Source organism: Henckelia pumila, chromosome 3 (genome assembly GCF_033568475.1).
Source record: "Henckelia pumila isolate YLH828 chromosome 3, ASM3356847v2, whole genome shotgun sequence".
Classification (NCBI taxonomy): Eukaryota; Viridiplantae; Streptophyta; class Magnoliopsida; order Lamiales; family Gesneriaceae; genus Henckelia; species Henckelia pumila.
In genome coordinates, this window is record NC_133122.1 from 32,627,740 (window position 1) to 32,646,194 (window position 18,455).

At 33.6% G+C, this 18,455-nt stretch overlaps 2 protein-coding genes across 3 annotated transcripts; one reads left to right on the forward strand and one right to left on the reverse strand.

The window, feature by feature from the left end:
* Positions 1–3,384: 3,384 nt before the first annotated feature.
* On the forward strand, positions 3,385–6,685 carry LOC140887151 (aluminum-activated malate transporter 12-like). Its single transcript, XM_073294218.1, has 6 exons — positions 3,385–3,673; positions 3,765–3,905; positions 4,168–4,440; positions 4,912–5,033; positions 5,128–5,271; positions 5,857–6,685. Exons 1-6 carry the CDS (start codon positions 3,385–3,387, stop codon positions 6,490–6,492), a joined length of 1,605 nt encoding a protein of 534 aa, XP_073150319.1. The 3' UTR covers positions 6,493–6,685.
* A 670-nt stretch (positions 6,686–7,355) lies between these two features.
* On the reverse strand, positions 7,356–15,787 carry LOC140887150 (putative chloride channel-like protein CLC-g). Of its 2 annotated transcripts, XM_073294216.1 has the most exons (7): positions 15,492–15,787; positions 14,310–14,510; positions 13,742–13,919; positions 11,487–11,749; positions 9,992–10,261; positions 8,744–9,872; positions 7,357–8,234 (listed from the first exon to the last, which is right to left on the reverse strand). In XM_073294216.1, the coding sequence occupies exons 1-7, from the start codon at positions 15,686–15,688 to the stop codon at positions 8,100–8,102; spliced, it is 2,373 nt and encodes a 790-aa protein (XP_073150317.1). In that variant the 5' UTR covers positions 15,689–15,787; the 3' UTR covers positions 7,357–8,099. The 2 variants fall into 2 exon arrangements, with proteins under 2 accessions (XP_073150318.1, XP_073150317.1); XM_073294217.1 differs by lacking the exon at positions 15,492–15,787 and having other exon boundaries at positions 7,356–8,234; positions 13,742–13,962; positions 14,310–14,404.
* Positions 15,788–18,455: the final 2,668 nt, after the last annotated feature.

The window sequence follows — 18,455 nt, forward strand, 5'->3', positions numbered from 1 at the left end:
CATTTCTGTGAGACTGTCTCATATGTGAGACGGGTCAATCCTACTCATATTTATAATAATAAGTAATACTTTTGGCATAAAAAGTAGTACTCTTTAATGGGTGACCCAAATAGGAGACCCGTCTCACATAATTAACCCGTGAGACCGTCTCATGAAAGTGTTTGTCTATAAGTATATACCAAAATTTTCAAATTTCATACCGTTACCGGTATGACTGTTCACCAAGATTCAAATACGACGGTTTAATTCAACCAATAGCACGATTTGATCGACTATAACATCAACAGAAAAACACAGCACAATATGAGCACCATCTAAGCTATCGAGGCAACACAATACGCAATGCAATTTACGTGGTTTGGTTTCGTAAGACCTACATTCACGGAGGAAAGACTTCTTCACTTTTATTGATTCTTTCAGATCAATCATAATACACAATATCCAAATATCAAGGTAAACAAATTTACAAGAAATCTGATCAAGCTTTCTTTGCCCTCGATCGTTGTTTATATATATCTTCCTCACTTGATGGGCACCTCTACCGTTATATCGGATTCTTGATTTTGGGTTCAGCCGTCGGCCCTTTCACCTGTTTCCTTAGTACTTATCCTATTTGGGCTTCAACAAGCCCAACACTCCTTCCAAGTCCAATTTGTTTAGAAACACACTATCCACAATGACAAAATTATAAAATTCAAAAAAACATACAAGTTTAAGACTAAAAATATAATGTTCCCTTACAAGATTGAATCTAAAAAACTTAAAAAGCATTTATAAATTAACCTTTTTCGTTTAGATTCAACAATTTTTTTTTAATTCAACAAATTAACCCTTTTGAAAATGACTCCGGAGTCCGGATCTTATTTTAATTATCTCGTTAAAGCATTGCAGCAATATGATGTGAATCTAAATTTTTGTAACTTTAAATTCAAGAATTAATCTTTAATTTTGGTGGATAACAAAGCTAAAAGCCTAAAAATACGTGCGCAAACAAATGAATATGGAAATGAACTGGAGTCTGTTTATGCTTTACATGGATGTTATATGGCTGTGCGCCTTTAGGCGAAAACATGCATTCTCATTCATTGTGAAGAACATAAAATAATATATGCCTCTAAATATGTGAGGTCTACTAAAAAAAAAAATATCATACTACGAAATAACTTTCGACTATTAGATATAAAATGAAAGTAATATGATCCTCAATCTAACATTGAATTACCCGTGCGCTGTGACACTTGTTCTTGCTCTTTCTTGGGTTTGTGAATCCGTAGTAAGTGGGAATCGAGGTGATCAATTGTGATTTAAAAATGTTGGCAGTATTATATATATTACACAATCATATATATAGATAGATAGATTGGTGGCTAGTCCATACCCCGTTAGTGGATTCTACTCGACATTAAGCAAAAATCCAATGAAATCTCGAATGGCCATTAAAACATATATATATTTTGCTTATTTTAGACATAGCATCGATTAGGGAATATTAATTATATGATGACAATTCAGGGTGTTACATGAACAACTTGTGAATATCAGCCACCAAACTTCCCGATTTCGTATGAACAAATACACAACCCATTTTTTCGGCAAAAAAAATTATTACTAGGATATTTTTTTAAGGAAAATAATTATATTTTTGTCATGTATGTTTGTTTTTTTTTATTTTGGTTTTTCGTGTCATCAAATTTCAATGTTGTTATTGTATCTTTCGATTTGGAAGTTTTGAACTTTTTAATTGGGAATTTTGATGTGGCACTACATACGTCACATTGAAAAAATGACTAAAACACAAAAAAAGAAAAAGAAGAAGAAACAAAGATAACAAACTAAGACTGAAATTTGACAATACAAAAAATCAAAATCTCAAGAGACATATACAAAACCAAAAATACAATTTTTTTCCTTGTTTTTAATTCGTTTTAAATAAAATCTTCCCCTTTTTTTCAAAAATAACATTTATTTAGTATGAAAAAAGAGCAGAAATCATAATATTGTCCTCTCTTAGAGAAATCACAGAAACTCTTGTAAAATTTTCACATATTAATTATTTTGTAATACGGATCTTCAACTCGACCTCGACTCATAATTACTTTTTTTTTTTTTTTATGTAAACGAATTACTTTTGGTCGCTCTATAGATACATGAAATGAGATAGACTCATCTCATAAATATAGATCTTTGAAATCGTCTCAAATGAGACCTGACCCATAGAAATTTATGACGAGAGAAGAAAAGGGAAGAAATATTGTCCTCGTAACACAAGAATCAGGAACAGTGCGCATGCAATTATGTAATGCTTTTGACTTATAAGTATACAGCTAGGCGCTAGCTAAAACATATTAACCTCTAAAATATTTGTTATGGTTGCAACATTTAGTTGTGGTAGGCAAGCAAGTATAATCACCCCAAAACTTATTTCCTGCAGCCGGATTTCATGTGAATATATCAACCAAAAGGAAACATTAAAGAAAAAGACGTACATGTGAATGCTAAAATTCAAATTTTTACTTTTTTTCCCATGTAAGGAATTAATTAAGATCTCATCTCACAAATTATATATGTTTCGTTAATTATTTTCTTATAAATGTAGATGATTATTCATATATGTACGTAGTGGTAGAGGCTCAGGTGATACAAAAATGATGCATGAAACTAAACTATAGATGAGAAGTTATATTAATTAGTTGTAAATTCGTAATCAAGGCATAAAAATGTGGGAGTTAAGTGCAACTTTTCCATTTAAACTTGTGTCATGTTTATTCATTACTGGAGTTGTAGCCTAATTCTTATGTATAATTTTGGGTATTATAAAAAAAAAAACAATTTTAAAGAGGTTTTTCACATAGGAAACAGAAATAGGTACATGAAATGTGAGATGCACCACAAGAAGATGAATTTGGACATTTTCTCAAATCTTTATGTTGTAATTAAGGCCCCGTTTGGTTTCAAAAGTCAGGCCAAAAAAATACTTTTTTAAGTGCTTTTCATTTAATAAAGTGTTTGGTTGACCAGAAAAGTGCTTAAATAAGCACTTTTTTAAGTCAAAATTAGAGTTTTTTCAAAAGCAAAAAATTATATCTTAAAAAAGTGTTTTTTTTAAAAAATGTCTACCAAATCCAAACGGGGCCTAAGTCTAGAACCTTAGCTTTCTTCCACTAGTTAATTTGCCAAAATTTGAACCATACAATATTTCCTTTACTATTGTCCATTTGTCCTTTTCTCTTGTATATAGCCTCCATGTCCTAGCATTAGATTGTGTCCCCAGTTCAAATTACTAAACTTGCATGCACATACAAACTCTCCATTTTCTTTCTTTTTTTTTTTCCTTCTTATTCTTTTTAAGCACCACAAATTAATCTTTATTGTGATTTTTAATCAATGGAAATTGAAAATCCTAAGGAGTGGACAGCCAAGATTGATGGCTTCAAGAAATATACAACCAATGTTTTAGCACTTGAGAAAGTGAGAATTTTTGCGGGTTCGACCACGCAAACGATATGTCGAGTCGGGCGAGAGGATCCGCGTCGGGTTTTTCACTCACTTAAAGTGGGGTTTTCTCTAACGTTGGTTACAATGTTGTATTTGATGGAACCATTGTTTGAAGGAATTGGACAAAACGCCATTTGGGCTGTTATGACTGTCGTTGTGGTTCTCGAGTTCACTGCTGGTTTGTATTTTATTATTTTCGTTTTCTTAATTATTATATCTGAGTATGATCTAAGTTTGATGTTACATGATTAATTATATATGGTGTGTAGGGGCAACATTGTGCAAAGGTTTAAATAGAGGGCTTGGCACATTGTTGGCTGGATCACTGGCTTTCTTGATCGAGTATATCGCGCAAGAAACTCAACATGTATATCGAGCTATCTTCATCGGGATCGCGGTTTTTGTTATAGGTATGCATAATATATACAGATTGATGTGATTTTTATTGTAGTATATACTATGTGATCTTTCAATTGGATTGGTCCGGTTCCATCACTCCATAGTTCGAAACCGGTTTAATCGGGGTCGGAACCGGTTGGATCCGATCCTTACCATGCCTAGCTACTTTGTGTGTGTGTAACTTGACAAAAACTTGGAATTTAATTATTTTAAGTCGAGCGATGGTTGGTTGAAGAAGAAATTAATTGAAATTATTTTGTTTATTGAAAACAGGGGCAGCAGCTACGTACATGAGATTTTTCCCCTACATAAAGAAAAATTACGAATACGGAGTTGTGATATTTTTGTTGACCTTCAATCTGATTACTGTCTCCAGCTATCGAGTTCATAATGTGCTAAAGATGGCCCACGAAAGATTTTACACGATCGCCATTGGCTGTGGAATTTGTCTCATAATGAGCCTCTTCGTTTTCCCCAATTGGTCTGGCCAAGATCTCCACAATTCCACTGTTTCTAAGCTTCAAGGATTGGCAAATTCCATTGAAGGTATGTGTCTCACATAAAATTAGGATCTCATGAGACCATAGACTTTGGTGTTTCATTCTACGTTATACAGTCAATATGTTACTCTCGATGTATTTTTATATAAGATGTTCAACAATGTGAGGTTCATCAATACTTATTTTTTCTCTGATAATTTATATGTTTATATGAACATCTTTTGTAAAATGCATCAAAAGTGTTACTCTCGATGTAGCATAGATCAAACTGATTTTCGTACAAAAACAAAGATTCAATTCTACGATCATTGGTTGCCGATTGATGAGGAGTAACAACAATCACCGTTTTTACAAAGTGATCAATATGTAACATGTGTGTCAACTCTACATCTCAAATTACATTTCAAATTATACGAGATGTTCCGTAATCACGAACTATAACTTTTGATTTTAACCCAATGATAAATATTACAAGGGATGGAAAAGAATGATACATTTTTTCCCCATCGATTTGCAGCTTGTGTGAATGAATATTTCAGAAATGAAACAATAGACGAAGACAAAGAGAAAACATTGGAGGATCCAATCTACAAGGGTTATAAAGCTGTTCTGGACTCAAAATCCATCGATGAGACACTGGTATATATATATACACATAAATTCAAAACTAGAGATATATGCGATAGTTTCTTTATCTTTCTTTTGATCATTTTGTTGATGAATATATGCACAGGCATTGCATGCTAGTTGGGAGCCACCACATTCAATACACTGTTACAGGTTGCCATGGCAACAGTACGTCAAATTGGGAGACGTTCTTCGCCATTTCGGTTATACAATCGTAGCTCTACATGGATGCATTCAAACTCAAATTCAGGTTCATTATTTTGATTAGTAGCATTTTGTTGGACAATATCCAACTTTTGGGTATTCCCAGTGTGTGCCTACCAACTGGAGTAATTACCGTTTTCAAATATTGCTTAAATCGCTAACATTTTAAGATAACACAAAAACTCGTGTGAGATGAATCAATTTTATGAGACATATCTGATCCGTTCGACTCATAAAAATTATTAATTTCCAATATATACATATAGACTAATCGACTCGTCTAATTGATATTAACTCACAAAGACCTACTTTTAAGATAAATTGATTATCCTTACTATCTTCAATAGTAATTTCGTAATTCTCCAAACAAATTGCTCTAGCTCAAAAAGATTGGGCTGATAGAGTATAAGCTCAAGTTATACGAAAAATACCGTAATCAAATGCAAACCTAGAAATTACTACTCAGGTAGTGTTTGATAGAGTTTTACCTCAAAAAGAATGACCTTTGTCTAGTTTTATTGATTCACTGGTGCTACACTTAGATGTAACATTTATTCTCAACTTCTTTTTTTTGAAAGGAATTTATTCTCAACTTCTTTATTCACTCATTCATAACTTGTATAATTATCAGACTCCACCGTCGGTTCGAGCCCTTTTCAAAGACCCGTGCGTACGAGTAGCTGCAGAAGTAACCAAAGCATTATTGGAACTAGCTGAAAGTATTAAAAACCACCGCCATTGCTCGCCTGAGATTCTATCCGACCACCTACACCAGGCGTTGCAAGACTTAGACACCGCCCTAAAATCCCAACCGAGGCTCTTTCTCGGATCCAAAGCCAACAACGCCAAGACCAACATGTACGCCTTGGCAGCGGCCACTGCCAGAGACAAGTCTTCCCAGGACTACGGAGCTTTGCTATCGAGCGTTAAAACCGATACATCAGCATTGCTCAAGTGGAAGTCGCAAAGGGTAAGGGAGCAAGGGAAGGAGGCCGAAAAAAAGATGCTGAGGCCAACCTTGAGCAAGATTTCAGTCATGAGCCTCGAGTTCTCGGAGGCACTTCCATTTGCTGCCTTTGCCTCCTTGCTAGTCGAGGCAGTCGCGAGGCTCGATCTCGTGATAGAGGAGGTAGAAGAGTTGGGGAGGGTGGCTAACTTCAGGGAGTTTAATTCCAGTAATGATCAAGTGGTTGTCATTTGCCAAAAACCCGAGATGGGGAATGTTGAACCATCGAAGAACAATTTGCCTTCCCATGGTTCAGAATGACAGCAACATTTAAAACACCGCTAGCATATTTATCCCAATCCATATGGATTGTTTTGAAACCTACGAAAACTATTCATCTAAACCATATTTATTATACTCGTAAAGGTGTAGCTGCTAGTTGAACTAAATAACTTGTTATGGTATTTGAGCAGCGACACATTCTTACAAGTTAAACTCTTGTATTTATGTAACAGTGAGTAAAAATTATAAAAAATTTAACGGATCCACGAGGGCATGGATCCAAAAAGAATTGAAAACTACTTCAAATATTAGTATCATGCACCAAGATCTTCTTACACAATCGATTAAATATGTGTGTAAAAGGGGTCTAGCTCTATTCTTTAAACTCTAGCCCGGACAAACTTCCCCACTAAATATCTTACAGGAAATGGAGACAAAAGCTCGAGCTAGACTCGAGCACAAGTGTAAAATGATCCGGTAAAAACTTTACGGAAACTGGGCATGCTAAAAATTGCACAGAACATGCTCGCAAACTAACACCGACAGCAAGTGATTTAGATCTGTCTTTAAAAGGAGCATTATAACTGATGTTGTTTCTGCCAACTAAGGAGAAATACTGAAATAGAATGAACGACACTCTTGGGTATAACATGTTTCTCAGTATATGGTAAGGCGATATTTATGCTCGTGATTCCGTAAATGTAAAAATCATTTAGTATGACAGAAATCTAACTCGATAAACATATCACCAATGAAGTGTTGAGTCACCAGATAACACCTGAAACGCTTTGGACTATTGAATTGAAGATATTGTCAAGATAAATGCTAAAGTTGATTCCCCAAAGCATTTGCAAAAAGAAAAGAAAGACAGATGCATGGACAGAGAGAGATATTCAGGCATGTGGACTGATGGAATTCGCATAAAACAGCCACCCAGATGGCTAATTCAAGTGGCTTACAAGTAGTTTACAGACCTAAACTTCTATTTTAGTGATGCCAGCTGTACGACAAGGTCCAAGTGACATTACATTACACTTCGTAAAAATGAAAAAGAATTGAAGTGAAACAATAGAAGCACGGCCCACAGAATGTTGAGCCATTCTCTTACTGATCGTGAGGTTGTGATACTATTCCCTTTGTTACATCCAATGTCCCAGTTAGGGGAACAGCCGAGCGATTTTGGCTTCGATTCATCTGGTCATTGAGATTTGCTCCCAAAGGGCTAAGGAGTTTGAGGAATTTTGCTTCATGGAGCAAGATGATATACAGAGTTGTATGGTTTACGTTTTTCTCGTTTAGACATATGTTCAGAACCACATTATTCGTAGATTTCTCCATAAATGTGATCGAAAATAATATGATACAGTTGGATGGTGTCAATTTATATAATTTTAATTTTATTTTATTTCATTTCATTTTATTTTAATAAATAATAATAAAACCAAAAAAAATCATAGTACCTATACATAATTAGAGACTGGCATCTTTGCCAGACCTGAATGCATACCAGGCCAACAGATGGAGAATGAAGGTGTCTTTATGCTGCTCTTGAATCCAAGAAAGAGAAGAGATTGGTGCATCATTTGATTCAAATCAAAGGTGATTCGTAGAGCTTCAAAAACACTCGTGGGATTAACTGCAATTCCCTAGATAGGCTTACGCGTCTGAGGCAACTGAAATCTCAATCTTTTCCATCTGCTGGTCTCCAAATTTGGGTATAAATTAAGAATATGTTCTGGCATGAAGTCATGTCTAGTCAATATACCAACAACAGGAACTCTCTGCAAAAAAATATAAAAAAACAAATGGCACCTTAATAAAAAGAATGAAAGTAAAATATTAAACTTAAATTATATGTATCCAACAAGGACATCAACACCCATGAAAGTAAATATGCTCGATCGAAACATCATGACTAGCCATATGGACTAAGATGGTCACAAATAATTTTGAGTCACAGCCCCCACAAGAAAATAAAATACATGCTCTTGAATCATGATAGGCTTAGAAATCAATGAACTTCCAAGAAAACAGTTACATTTAATGACAAAGATTAGCATGAGTATTAAGAAGGCATTTTGTTTCTCAACATGTGTCAAAGGAAGATTAGCATGAAGGCAAATATGTTCATACTCATGAATGCCCAACTTATGTTTTTTAGACTACCTGGCAAAGGAAAATGGGTTATATGTAGACCAAAATTACGTCAAAATGATATTGTTTATGGTTACCAGAAAAAGAGAACAAGGATCAATAAATGGTGTGTCAGTTATAAAATAAAATGTCTTACGTCTGTTATCTTGGGAATAACCAACAGGTGCCTCAAACCAACTTGGCGAAAAAGAATGAGAGCCTTAGCTAACGACATGGTCTCCACAACAGTGTACGGTGATGTGTTAGTAAAGGGGTGCAAGTCTATGAACATTTCCATCTCTTCCGCGGACAAATCTACATCTTCAATTTTGTCACAATGGCCCAATCCCTTCTTCGAAAAATCATCAGCCGAAAACTGTGTAGAGGCATATGAGCCAACAAGCGCCGTGGTTCGCAAGAAAATTTTCATTTTTAATAGTGTGACAAGATGAGAGCGGAGGATTAAACCAAATAGAACTGGAGAATTAGAGAATGGGGGCTCATCTACAATTGGAAATCCATTGTGCCTTGTGGTTTTGAGGATATGGACTATATTACCTACTTTCTCGATTCCATGGAAGATCCGAAGCGGGCCGGTAACCACATCACCTACTGTCAATTGCCTCATATACGGCTCAGCATGAGATTCTAAGTAAGGAAAACCCTTTAATGTCACAATGAGGTCGTATATATTTCCATTGAATGCATCAGCAACAGTCTTGGAGATGAGAAGAACGAGCATAATAAGTGGTAGCAGTAATAAATTATTTGTGAGTTCAAGAATAATTACACATAAGGAAACTGTTGTCCTCATAGTCCCCCCAAGAAGAGAAGCAGAACCAAGAACTGCGAATAGGCCATGGTTGAGATTCGAGTTAGAACCAACTAACATTCCAACAAATCGTCCATAAGCTGCACCTGTCACAATAACAGGCACAAAGAGGCCGGCAGGAGCTACAATACCATAACTGATAACGCTGAGAATGTAGCATGTGACAAAGAAAACAAACATCGATGCAAGATGAAACTCAGAGTCTGTGTTTTTGCTGAAGAGATTTTTTATAGCATCATCATTTGTATTAAAAAAGAGGCTGGCAAGATCATTGTAGTGACCGGGCTGGCACTGAAACTTTTTGTAATTTCCAGAACGGCCAATTGTTGGACAAGGCTCTGAAGTATCAGATGGGCAAGGACGACAATATGCAAGCCATGGCAGTCCAAATAGAAGACAGGAAGTGAAAATGGAGATGGAGCAAGCCAAAATTAGCTTGTAAGCAATTCCCTTCCTGACACAGACAAAGAAGAAACAATTACAAATCCCGAAGTACAGGTTAGGGGATTAAATGGGACACTTAATCACCTCACTATCGGATAGAAAATCAAAGAATCAAAAGCAAACACATACTCATTTATCACACTATAGATTCGGAGAATTTTATTGAGTAAAAGATTGTAGAAACTTCCAAGAATGCCTCCAATAACTCCAAGAAGAAGAACGGGAGGTAAATCCTTCAGGTGATAGGATATATTTGCTGAGGTGACATCAAACATTATGAGACCCCCTTTACCAAACAGTCCACATTCACCCCTCAAACAGACATCAATCAGAGCTCGAAGGACAATTGCAACAACAGCTGTAGTAAAGAAAGCTCTCCACAGCAGAGCACTTCTCCACCTGCAGAGAAAGTCAAGTATAACTAATCTTAGCAGCACCGATATAATACATTCTGAGAACCACACATTGTTTACCGTTACATATACCTCCTTCCCAATTCTCATGTTCACATACATATTCGTCATCATAGGTTAATAAACCATTTTTTCACTTGCAACTCCAATAGGACTTGGTATTACCAAATTGCTAAAAGGATATGTACCAAAAAATTGATTTTTACTTAATTTATAGATAATTGCTAAATTAATCCAGGGCCCCAAAGTTTTCAAATTAAATAATTGAAAGTTGGCTAAAGATGAAATTAAATGGAAGCAGTTAAGTCGACCAAAATAATGATAATACCAAGCAGCAGAGACAATGTAACCGGTAAGGAAAAGTTGAAAAATAAATAAATAAAGAGGTAAAGAACAGAGACGAGATAACCAATATGGATGATGTTGCTGGTAAGAATGGAAAGAGTCGGAACACTGGCAGAACCAACTTAATCAACGAAGACGAAGGAAGTATGGAACAAGACACTTCAAAGTCATGGTAAAACAGCAGTTTTACAATTTTCTGGGAAATTATGATATTTTAAGTTTTGGTAGGCAATTATGATTACACCTCTAGAACTTTAAGAATAAGATACCAGATAAAAAAAAAAATTTGCAACATTTTCCATTAATGCATGAATAATAAATGAATTACCAAAAATGTGAAATTTACTTTGTAAATATAGAGAGAATTTACGACAAAGATAGAAACATGACATCAAATACATGCTAAAGAAGCATAATCAATCAATTAAACAAGAATGTTAAGAATGCCACAAATAACAAACAAAATTCCACCCAAAGAAGCATAAACAAGAAAAACAAAATTCTTATCAAAGTTTTCCTATCCTCTCTATCCTAACATTTTGAAATTTTTAATTTAATAAGTAGCGACATAGATAACATGTGTGGCGTACAATCAGAATGCCTAGCATGATTGCATCTTTCAGAGATATAGAAGGGAGTATATTGACCAACTCAACCTTATGCATCAATCTTAAAGCTAATGAGGCAAAACCAACAGGGAAACTTAAGAAACCTTATGTATGGAAATTTTAACATCGATCCAGAATCCTAGATGAGTGAGAAGAAACTAGCACCTTTAATTCTACGAATAACACCAACATAAATCCTTATCTATAGTCTGGACTCAAGGAAAGCTTAAGGACATAAGTCAAGACTTCAAGTTATACCAAGATGTCAATTCCTCAAGAGCAAACAACAAACCACCAACTGGAGCACGAAATGCAGCAGCTATTCCTGCAGCAGATCCACATGTAACAAGATCTCGCCTGTCTCGATCATTATTGAAAACCCGCAACCACTTCCAGGTCAACCCAAACTTATTTGACCCACCCTGACCTATTAGTGCAGCTACGATGGAACCTGTATGAACCATTGGCCCTGCCTTTCCAATGTTAAGAGACGATGACACAGCACATATGCTTCCAACAATCTGTGGACATGAAGATATTTGAAAATTTTGAAGAACACTTGACAATACTGGATATTATATCTAAAGCAATTATCAATCTACACAAAGAGTCTCTATTCACTTTTGAAGTACAATTTAATCATACGAATTTGTTTTTCTTTTTTTTTTTTAAAAAAAAGCCATAGGTTTCATTTATTTGGCTTTTCGATAGAGATTATTTTTCACAAAATCCAGCTGTTTTATCTCATTACCTCTCAAAATCAACTAGCTCTCGCACTTACCATATGGTCCATATCATTCCTAAAAAATGCATCCTCAAATTTTATAATATCTCACATTTAAAATCTAAAACCAAACACATTTTCAAATAACAAACATCACATCAGCTCCACAAATTTCCAAATAAAAGTTACTTTTCAGAAAACTTTGAAAAGCTATTTCTAAAATTAATTTGACAATATCGAACATAACCCAGCTATTGCCGATTAAGTTATGCAATATGGTTAAAGTGATGTGCACATCATTCGGATCCTAATTTCAGTTAGCACATTGTTAATTATAGCATTTTGGAACCATATTGAAATTCGATCATGAAATCCAGTACGGATAAAATAAAACGAACTATAAACAGTAGACATAAAAATTGAAGAGGGCGTAAAATTAACTTGGAATGGAGTCATCAAGAAACTTTAGGTGATTTGGAGACAACAGAAACTCTGTTTTTCAAACTCAGCACGATGAATAAGAGAGACAAATGTAGCAAATCCCAAGTAGCTTGATTATAAACTCCGTAAGGTTATTGATGATGATAGAATGACAGCTTCAATAGCATGTATGGTCTCCTTCTCTTGACAATAGAGAACTAATAATTCTAGCATGGATTCGATGGTCATGTCAGTTTTTTCCGGCTAGAAAAATAAAAACTTCTCAGACTTTTGTTCCTTCACACACTTAGAATTGAACAATTTGATGCTTAAGAAGGGTATTCACAAAAAGGGTGGGTTGAATCTTTGGGGTTGCACAGGAAGATTAGAAAAGAAAAATGATCTGGAACTGGAGAACAGTGGCTCAATTGTTACAGAGGGGTGAGAAGTCCTAGGGAAGTTGAACTAACTAAACAAGCAGAAAAATGTCTTCTGAATCTCAGTGAAAGACAGCATTGGCTAGCTAAGAAGCATAAAGAATGATTGTTGAAAACACGTGCTTATAGAACCTTTTCGAAACAAAACTTTCCTAGTCATAGAGCGGGGAATTGGCTGTATTGCCTGAAACTTGAAAGCATTATATCTATACGTACACCCAAAGCCCAGGCGCAGGCTGCATTGGGTGCCAATATCCAACGCTTTGGCACAAATTGGAAGAATGTCGATATAATTTCTAATTAAGTAATATTTCAAAGTGAAACAGGTAGAATGAGCTTCAGCCAAACGTTTAAGGCTGTGTCACAACATTTTCTGCAAACTAGCCGAAGAGTGTTACCAACAATATTTGAGGATGAAGCATATAACTGGAAAAAGAGTGTCTCTTTGTAATAACGGCAAGTTGTGAACAATGGGAAACGTAATTGGAGATTTATCATGTACCCACAGGAAAAGGATCCTGCCAAAACTGCGATCAAACAGCCAGAATAACAAAGAAAACTTTTGGAAAACACTTCAGCAAGATATAAGCGGCACATCCCTTTGAAATTATGAATATTATTACGAGGAGTGTGCTATCAGCGCCAAAAATATTCTTTTTGGCAACTAATACAAGTTTATATTAATTTGTGTTGATCTGAAGGACTGAAGAGATGCCAATCAGGCACTTGACCTAAGCAATTTGAATTGTAGCCTTATTTCACTTAAACATAATTTTCATGTTCACAACTAACTACCGATTCCAGATATCCTCAACGAGTTGTTGATAAATTCCCAATTACACAAATTCCTAATGAGAGGCAGAGAGAGAAATAGGAAGATAGAGAAAAAGAAGCAAGGTAATTTAAACCCAAATATTCAAATCCGAAGGTACCTTGATGAGCAGAGTTCGCAACGAAAATATTGCTGGTGCATCTACACCATTCAAATAAGCCTTAACCTCTGGTATTCCTGAACCGGCGGCCTCAGGTGCTATAAAAGCAGTGATCACGCACGCAAACAATGTCAATCCAAAATTTGACGATGCAAATACAAGGAAAGCCACCATGTACCTGATCCAAACTCGATATATATGCATTAGTTCAGATGCAAAACCTACAAAACATGAGAGAGGTGGCAGGAAAGAAGCAAACAAAAATAATAATGCCCAGATACCATGGAAAATTAATTATTAATTATAACATAGCTATAGGTTTAAAAGTTTCAAAAGCAAAACATGAAGTAACCTCCAGCAATTTAGATACCTGCAGGCTAACAAAGCAAATAGCAGCAATGAAGTTGAAATTTTTTATCAATTCACATGAAGAAAATTATCATTCTGAAATCTATATTATTGAATAAACCAAAACTTATTATAAAATCTTTATGCAAACATAAGTACCAAGATTCTAACTTTATGTCCAACATCATATATAAATTGTTAAAAGTACCAAGATTCTTACTTTCTGGCCAACATCATGTTCGAGGTAACGACAAACTTGATTCCAGCTATATTTTCTACAGCAAGGTTGTTGAAGAACCCAAGTAGACCGACTATAACTCCAATAAGAAAACAAAATATCCATTTCATGAGTATATATTGAAATATCTGGATCTTCCCTCTGCTCCTCCAATCTTGTTTGAAAAAATCGTTTTCTATGGTCCTACACGAAAATTTACTTCAGTTAGACCATGAATTGCCATAAAATCATCAAGAGTATAGGCAAACAACATGACACGGTCAATGATTCTTAAATTAAATTCTCTTTTTGATAAGGATGTATTATTGTGATCAAATTATTCATAACAAAAAAGAAATGAGAAAGGAATCACGTGGTACAAGGGGAAGCGATTCAAGGATTCGTAATAACAAGCATTTCCTCCAATAATCAATATTAAAATGATATGGATAAAGCTAAATGTTTGTGGACTCATTAAACTCTATCAGGCCACAAAGCAACCTCTCTTTCAGGGACAAGACATGGCAATGCTATCAAGTCGAAAAAATGAACTTACATGCACGAAGCCTCATCAACGGAATAATGCTACAAAACTTATAACTTGAATAAATGTTTTACATCACAATGGAAAACAATATCCTCATTAGTCATTGCATTTTAAGGAAATTTAATCAGTCCTGAATACAAAAAATAAACATATTCCAACATGAACCCGTGATTGTTCCCAGAAATTATCATTCTCATTAACAACATTGAAAGGAACCTCTGGCAAAATAACAGGAAGGAATGAGTGACAAAATCACCTTGCATGTAGTTCCAAAGCTTCAACCGATAAGAACAAGTTATGTGGTATAAATCTTTTAAACAATTACCTTAACAATCATATTTTTGACATGATGACATTATCGCGGCATGATTATTTGATTAAGACTAGTATTTCCATCAAATAACAAAGCAGCCGAAAGTAAAACGATTTTATCCCATCACAGGATTCACATATTTCTTTTATCCAAAAACAAAAAAAAAACATAGAATTGAGTCAGCATCGACGAGATCAAGAAAATATTTGTCACACACTTGTAAAAAAGTGCAAAGCAATACACACACACACATACGAACACCAATCCCACAGAAGCATCCGCGTTCGCATACAAACGGAGATTGTAGATGAACAAGAGAGGTTACTCGTAATCAAGGCTCTCAATTGGACAGAGATCAGAGCCAACAATGGCAACTTGAGAGGACGTATTAGACTGCGATCGGCGCAGGCGCATCGACTCCTCCTGTTGGCGCTGCTGTTGGTACCGTAGCAGCAGCGGCTCCTCCAGCAACGCCGGCGACTCCTCGTCCTCGTCCGCAGCCAAGACATTCGAAACCGCCATCTAGGCTAGCAGTACTGTGATCCACGGAGAAGAAATTGCATTGACTGATTACAAAAAATCGATTATTGATGAAGATGAACTAATTAAAAACAACCAACCAAGCTATAACAAGTGGGGCCCTTTTGCTTCCGTACCCTTGTTGGCCTTCTTCTAAATTCTAATATTATTACAATTGTTTTCCAATTTCACTATTTCAGATATTTTTAAATTCAACTTATCGTTATCTAGCTTTTTAAATTTTTAGATTATCGATTACTTGTAATAATAATAAAAATAAAAGTAGACAAGAAATAGTAATTATAAATATATTTTAAAATTCAAAATCGATGTGCACATATCTATTAATTAATATTATTAAAGTTGACGCAAAACTAATAAGAAAAATTACTATAATTCGATTGAGTTTTATCATCTGATTTTTTTAATTGAGTTAGCACATTTTGAGCACCAACATCATGTATTTATTGGAGATATGAAGTAGCAATCAATTTTCTGATGTTGCAGAAATTAGCGATAGAAAAAAAAACATCAATTATTTCATTTGATATATTTACTTTGAAAATTAGCTTTGTTATATATCCGTTGTAATCAACTGTAGATATCGTTTTTTGAATAATGAAAATTATTAAAACATCACCTCGTAATTGGTTGAAAGATGATCAAATAATTATTTGGTATCATACGTGTTTGATACAATTAATAATAAAAATATTATTCAGTATTTTCAAAATATAAAATTTGGGAGTGTTATTGTAAAAAACATATAAAGATAATATATGATATTTATTGTATATTTTTTCAAATTTATTGAATTTGTCCGCTCTCATCGAAAATTTTAGATATCACGTTGCATGTGTAAAGCGTGGATAAATTTGTTTTATTTCTATCAATCTAATGACATAAATTTATTGATTTCCGTAGTCATTATTAATTTAATTTTAAGGATGACAGTTCAATAAAACTTTCTATGAAACTTTTTTTTTAAAAGAAAAATTACATTGTGGTGTAGACGTTTTATGTCCCCATCCTACTCGGGGTACTTTCCGAAGAAAACAATAATGAAGTCACGTATGATTAAAAAATAAATATGATACATAATAATAATAAATTAAGACATTTTTTTTAAAAAAAAATTAATAAAGAATAAAAATCTATGAGCAAATGTAACATAAGATCTCTGCGCCCCAAACATGTTGGGATAACGTGCTTTTTGGACCCATGCACATAAATTATTTATTATTCGGCCGGAGTTTCAACTTACTCTATAGTCTACACTCTATACCCTAATCTTTGGATTCTTCATAATCATAATAATAAAATATTGTGAATTATTTATTAAATATATTATTATATATACACCCTTAGCAAAGTCAACGAGTCACAAGACTCACAACCCATATTATTTTTGGATAATAATATATGTGCATAAAATGTTACATAGAATGTTATACGTATTAAATTAGAAAATTATTTCAAAAATCTTTTAAAAATTATTTTTTTTTCAAACTATAATTGTTTATCTTGTTAAAAATACTTTAACAATATTTTTTATTTTTTTATTATTTATTATACAGTTTTACAATATTCACGAGAGTCTCAATTGTATACTATTAATTTTCAATGATATTTATGATTTTAGTTTAATATTTTTCCCTCAAACTTTTTTTTTCATATTTTACCAATCAAATTAAGTTATTTGAAATAGTAAATGTTAATTTATTGGTGATTGCATACAATGGAACGTATCATTTAAAAAAGAAAATTTTGAATTCTACTGCTTTCAAATAACTCAACTTGATTGGCCAAGTATAAAAAAAAAAGTTCAAGAGAAAAATATTAAACTAAAATCATAAGTATTATTCAAAAAAAAAATATCTCATATAATTATCTCAATGCAAATCATGTGATACATAATAGGAGTGTCAATTCAGATGGGTTCGGATTGGGTTGACGGCAAGGTGTTGCTAAAAAATTATGTAGATTTTTTTTTACGATGAACTTCAATTATTTTTAATGCTAAAAACTTAATTTATCATAATTTGTTGAGTTTATCTCAATTTTCACTTTTTCATTATTAAATAATTTATTTAGTAAAAATAAATATTTTCCTTATATTTATAAATTATTTTATCAAATACCATGTATAAAAAAAATATGTGTGATTATTAAATATTATTAATAAGAAAGATATTTTAAAAATAATAAGTAAAACAAAAATTTTTACATATAAAATTAGATTAATTTTAACTATTAAATCCAATTCCTAGCCAAACCTTATAATGAAATTCTAAATCCAAGAATTCAAAATCGAATTCTAATTCAAAATCAAAATCAAAATCAAAATCAAAATCAAAATCAAAATCAAAATCAAAATTCAAATCCAAATCCTATTTTTTAACTCTTCCATCTTCTCTCCTCGTGTAAGCCTCCACGCCTTTTTATAAAATTCTTGTTTCCATGTAGACTCTACGTGAACTCTTATTTTCAAAATTAGCATGATCTTGTTTCCTTTATTTCAAAATTGTATCTTATAAGGTAACAAGAGATTAAGATATATTAAATATAAGATAATATCATAACTATATTATCAACTAAAAAAATAATTTTATTAAAACCTTAAGTCTAACAAAAGCAAAATACTAAAATAAATATTTTTTAAAACTTGAAAGATTATAAGATTCAAAACTATGGAATCCAATTCCTAGCCAAACACTAAAATAGAATTATAAATCCAAGAATTTCAATTCCAAATCCTATTTTTCCCCTC

Excerpts from the sequence above, each read along its gene's own strand:
- LOC140887151 (XM_073294218.1), top strand. The coding sequence starts at position 3,385 with ATGGAAATTGAAAATCCTAAGGAGTGGACAGCCAAGATTGATGGCTTC. Across the intron at positions 3,674-3,764 it reads GGTTCTCGAGTTCACTGCTG|GGGCAACATTGTGCAAAGGT; the intron begins GTTTGTATTTTA and ends TATGGTGTGTAG. Across the intron at positions 3,906-4,167 it reads GATCGCGGTTTTTGTTATAG|GGGCAGCAGCTACGTACATG; the intron begins GTATGCATAATA and ends TATTGAAAACAG.
- LOC140887150 (XM_073294216.1), bottom strand. The coding sequence starts at position 15,688 with ATGGCGGTTTCGAATGTCTTGGCTGCGGACGAGGACGAGGAGTCGCCG. Across the intron at positions 10,262-11,486 it reads CTTGAGGAATTGACATCTTG|GTGGAGAAGTGCTCTGCTGT; the intron begins GTATAACTTGAA and ends CTTTCTCTGCAG. Across the intron at positions 8,235-8,743 it reads TTATTCCCAAGATAACAGAC|AGAGTTCCTGTTGTTGGTAT; the intron begins GTAAGACATTTT and ends ATTTTTTTGCAG.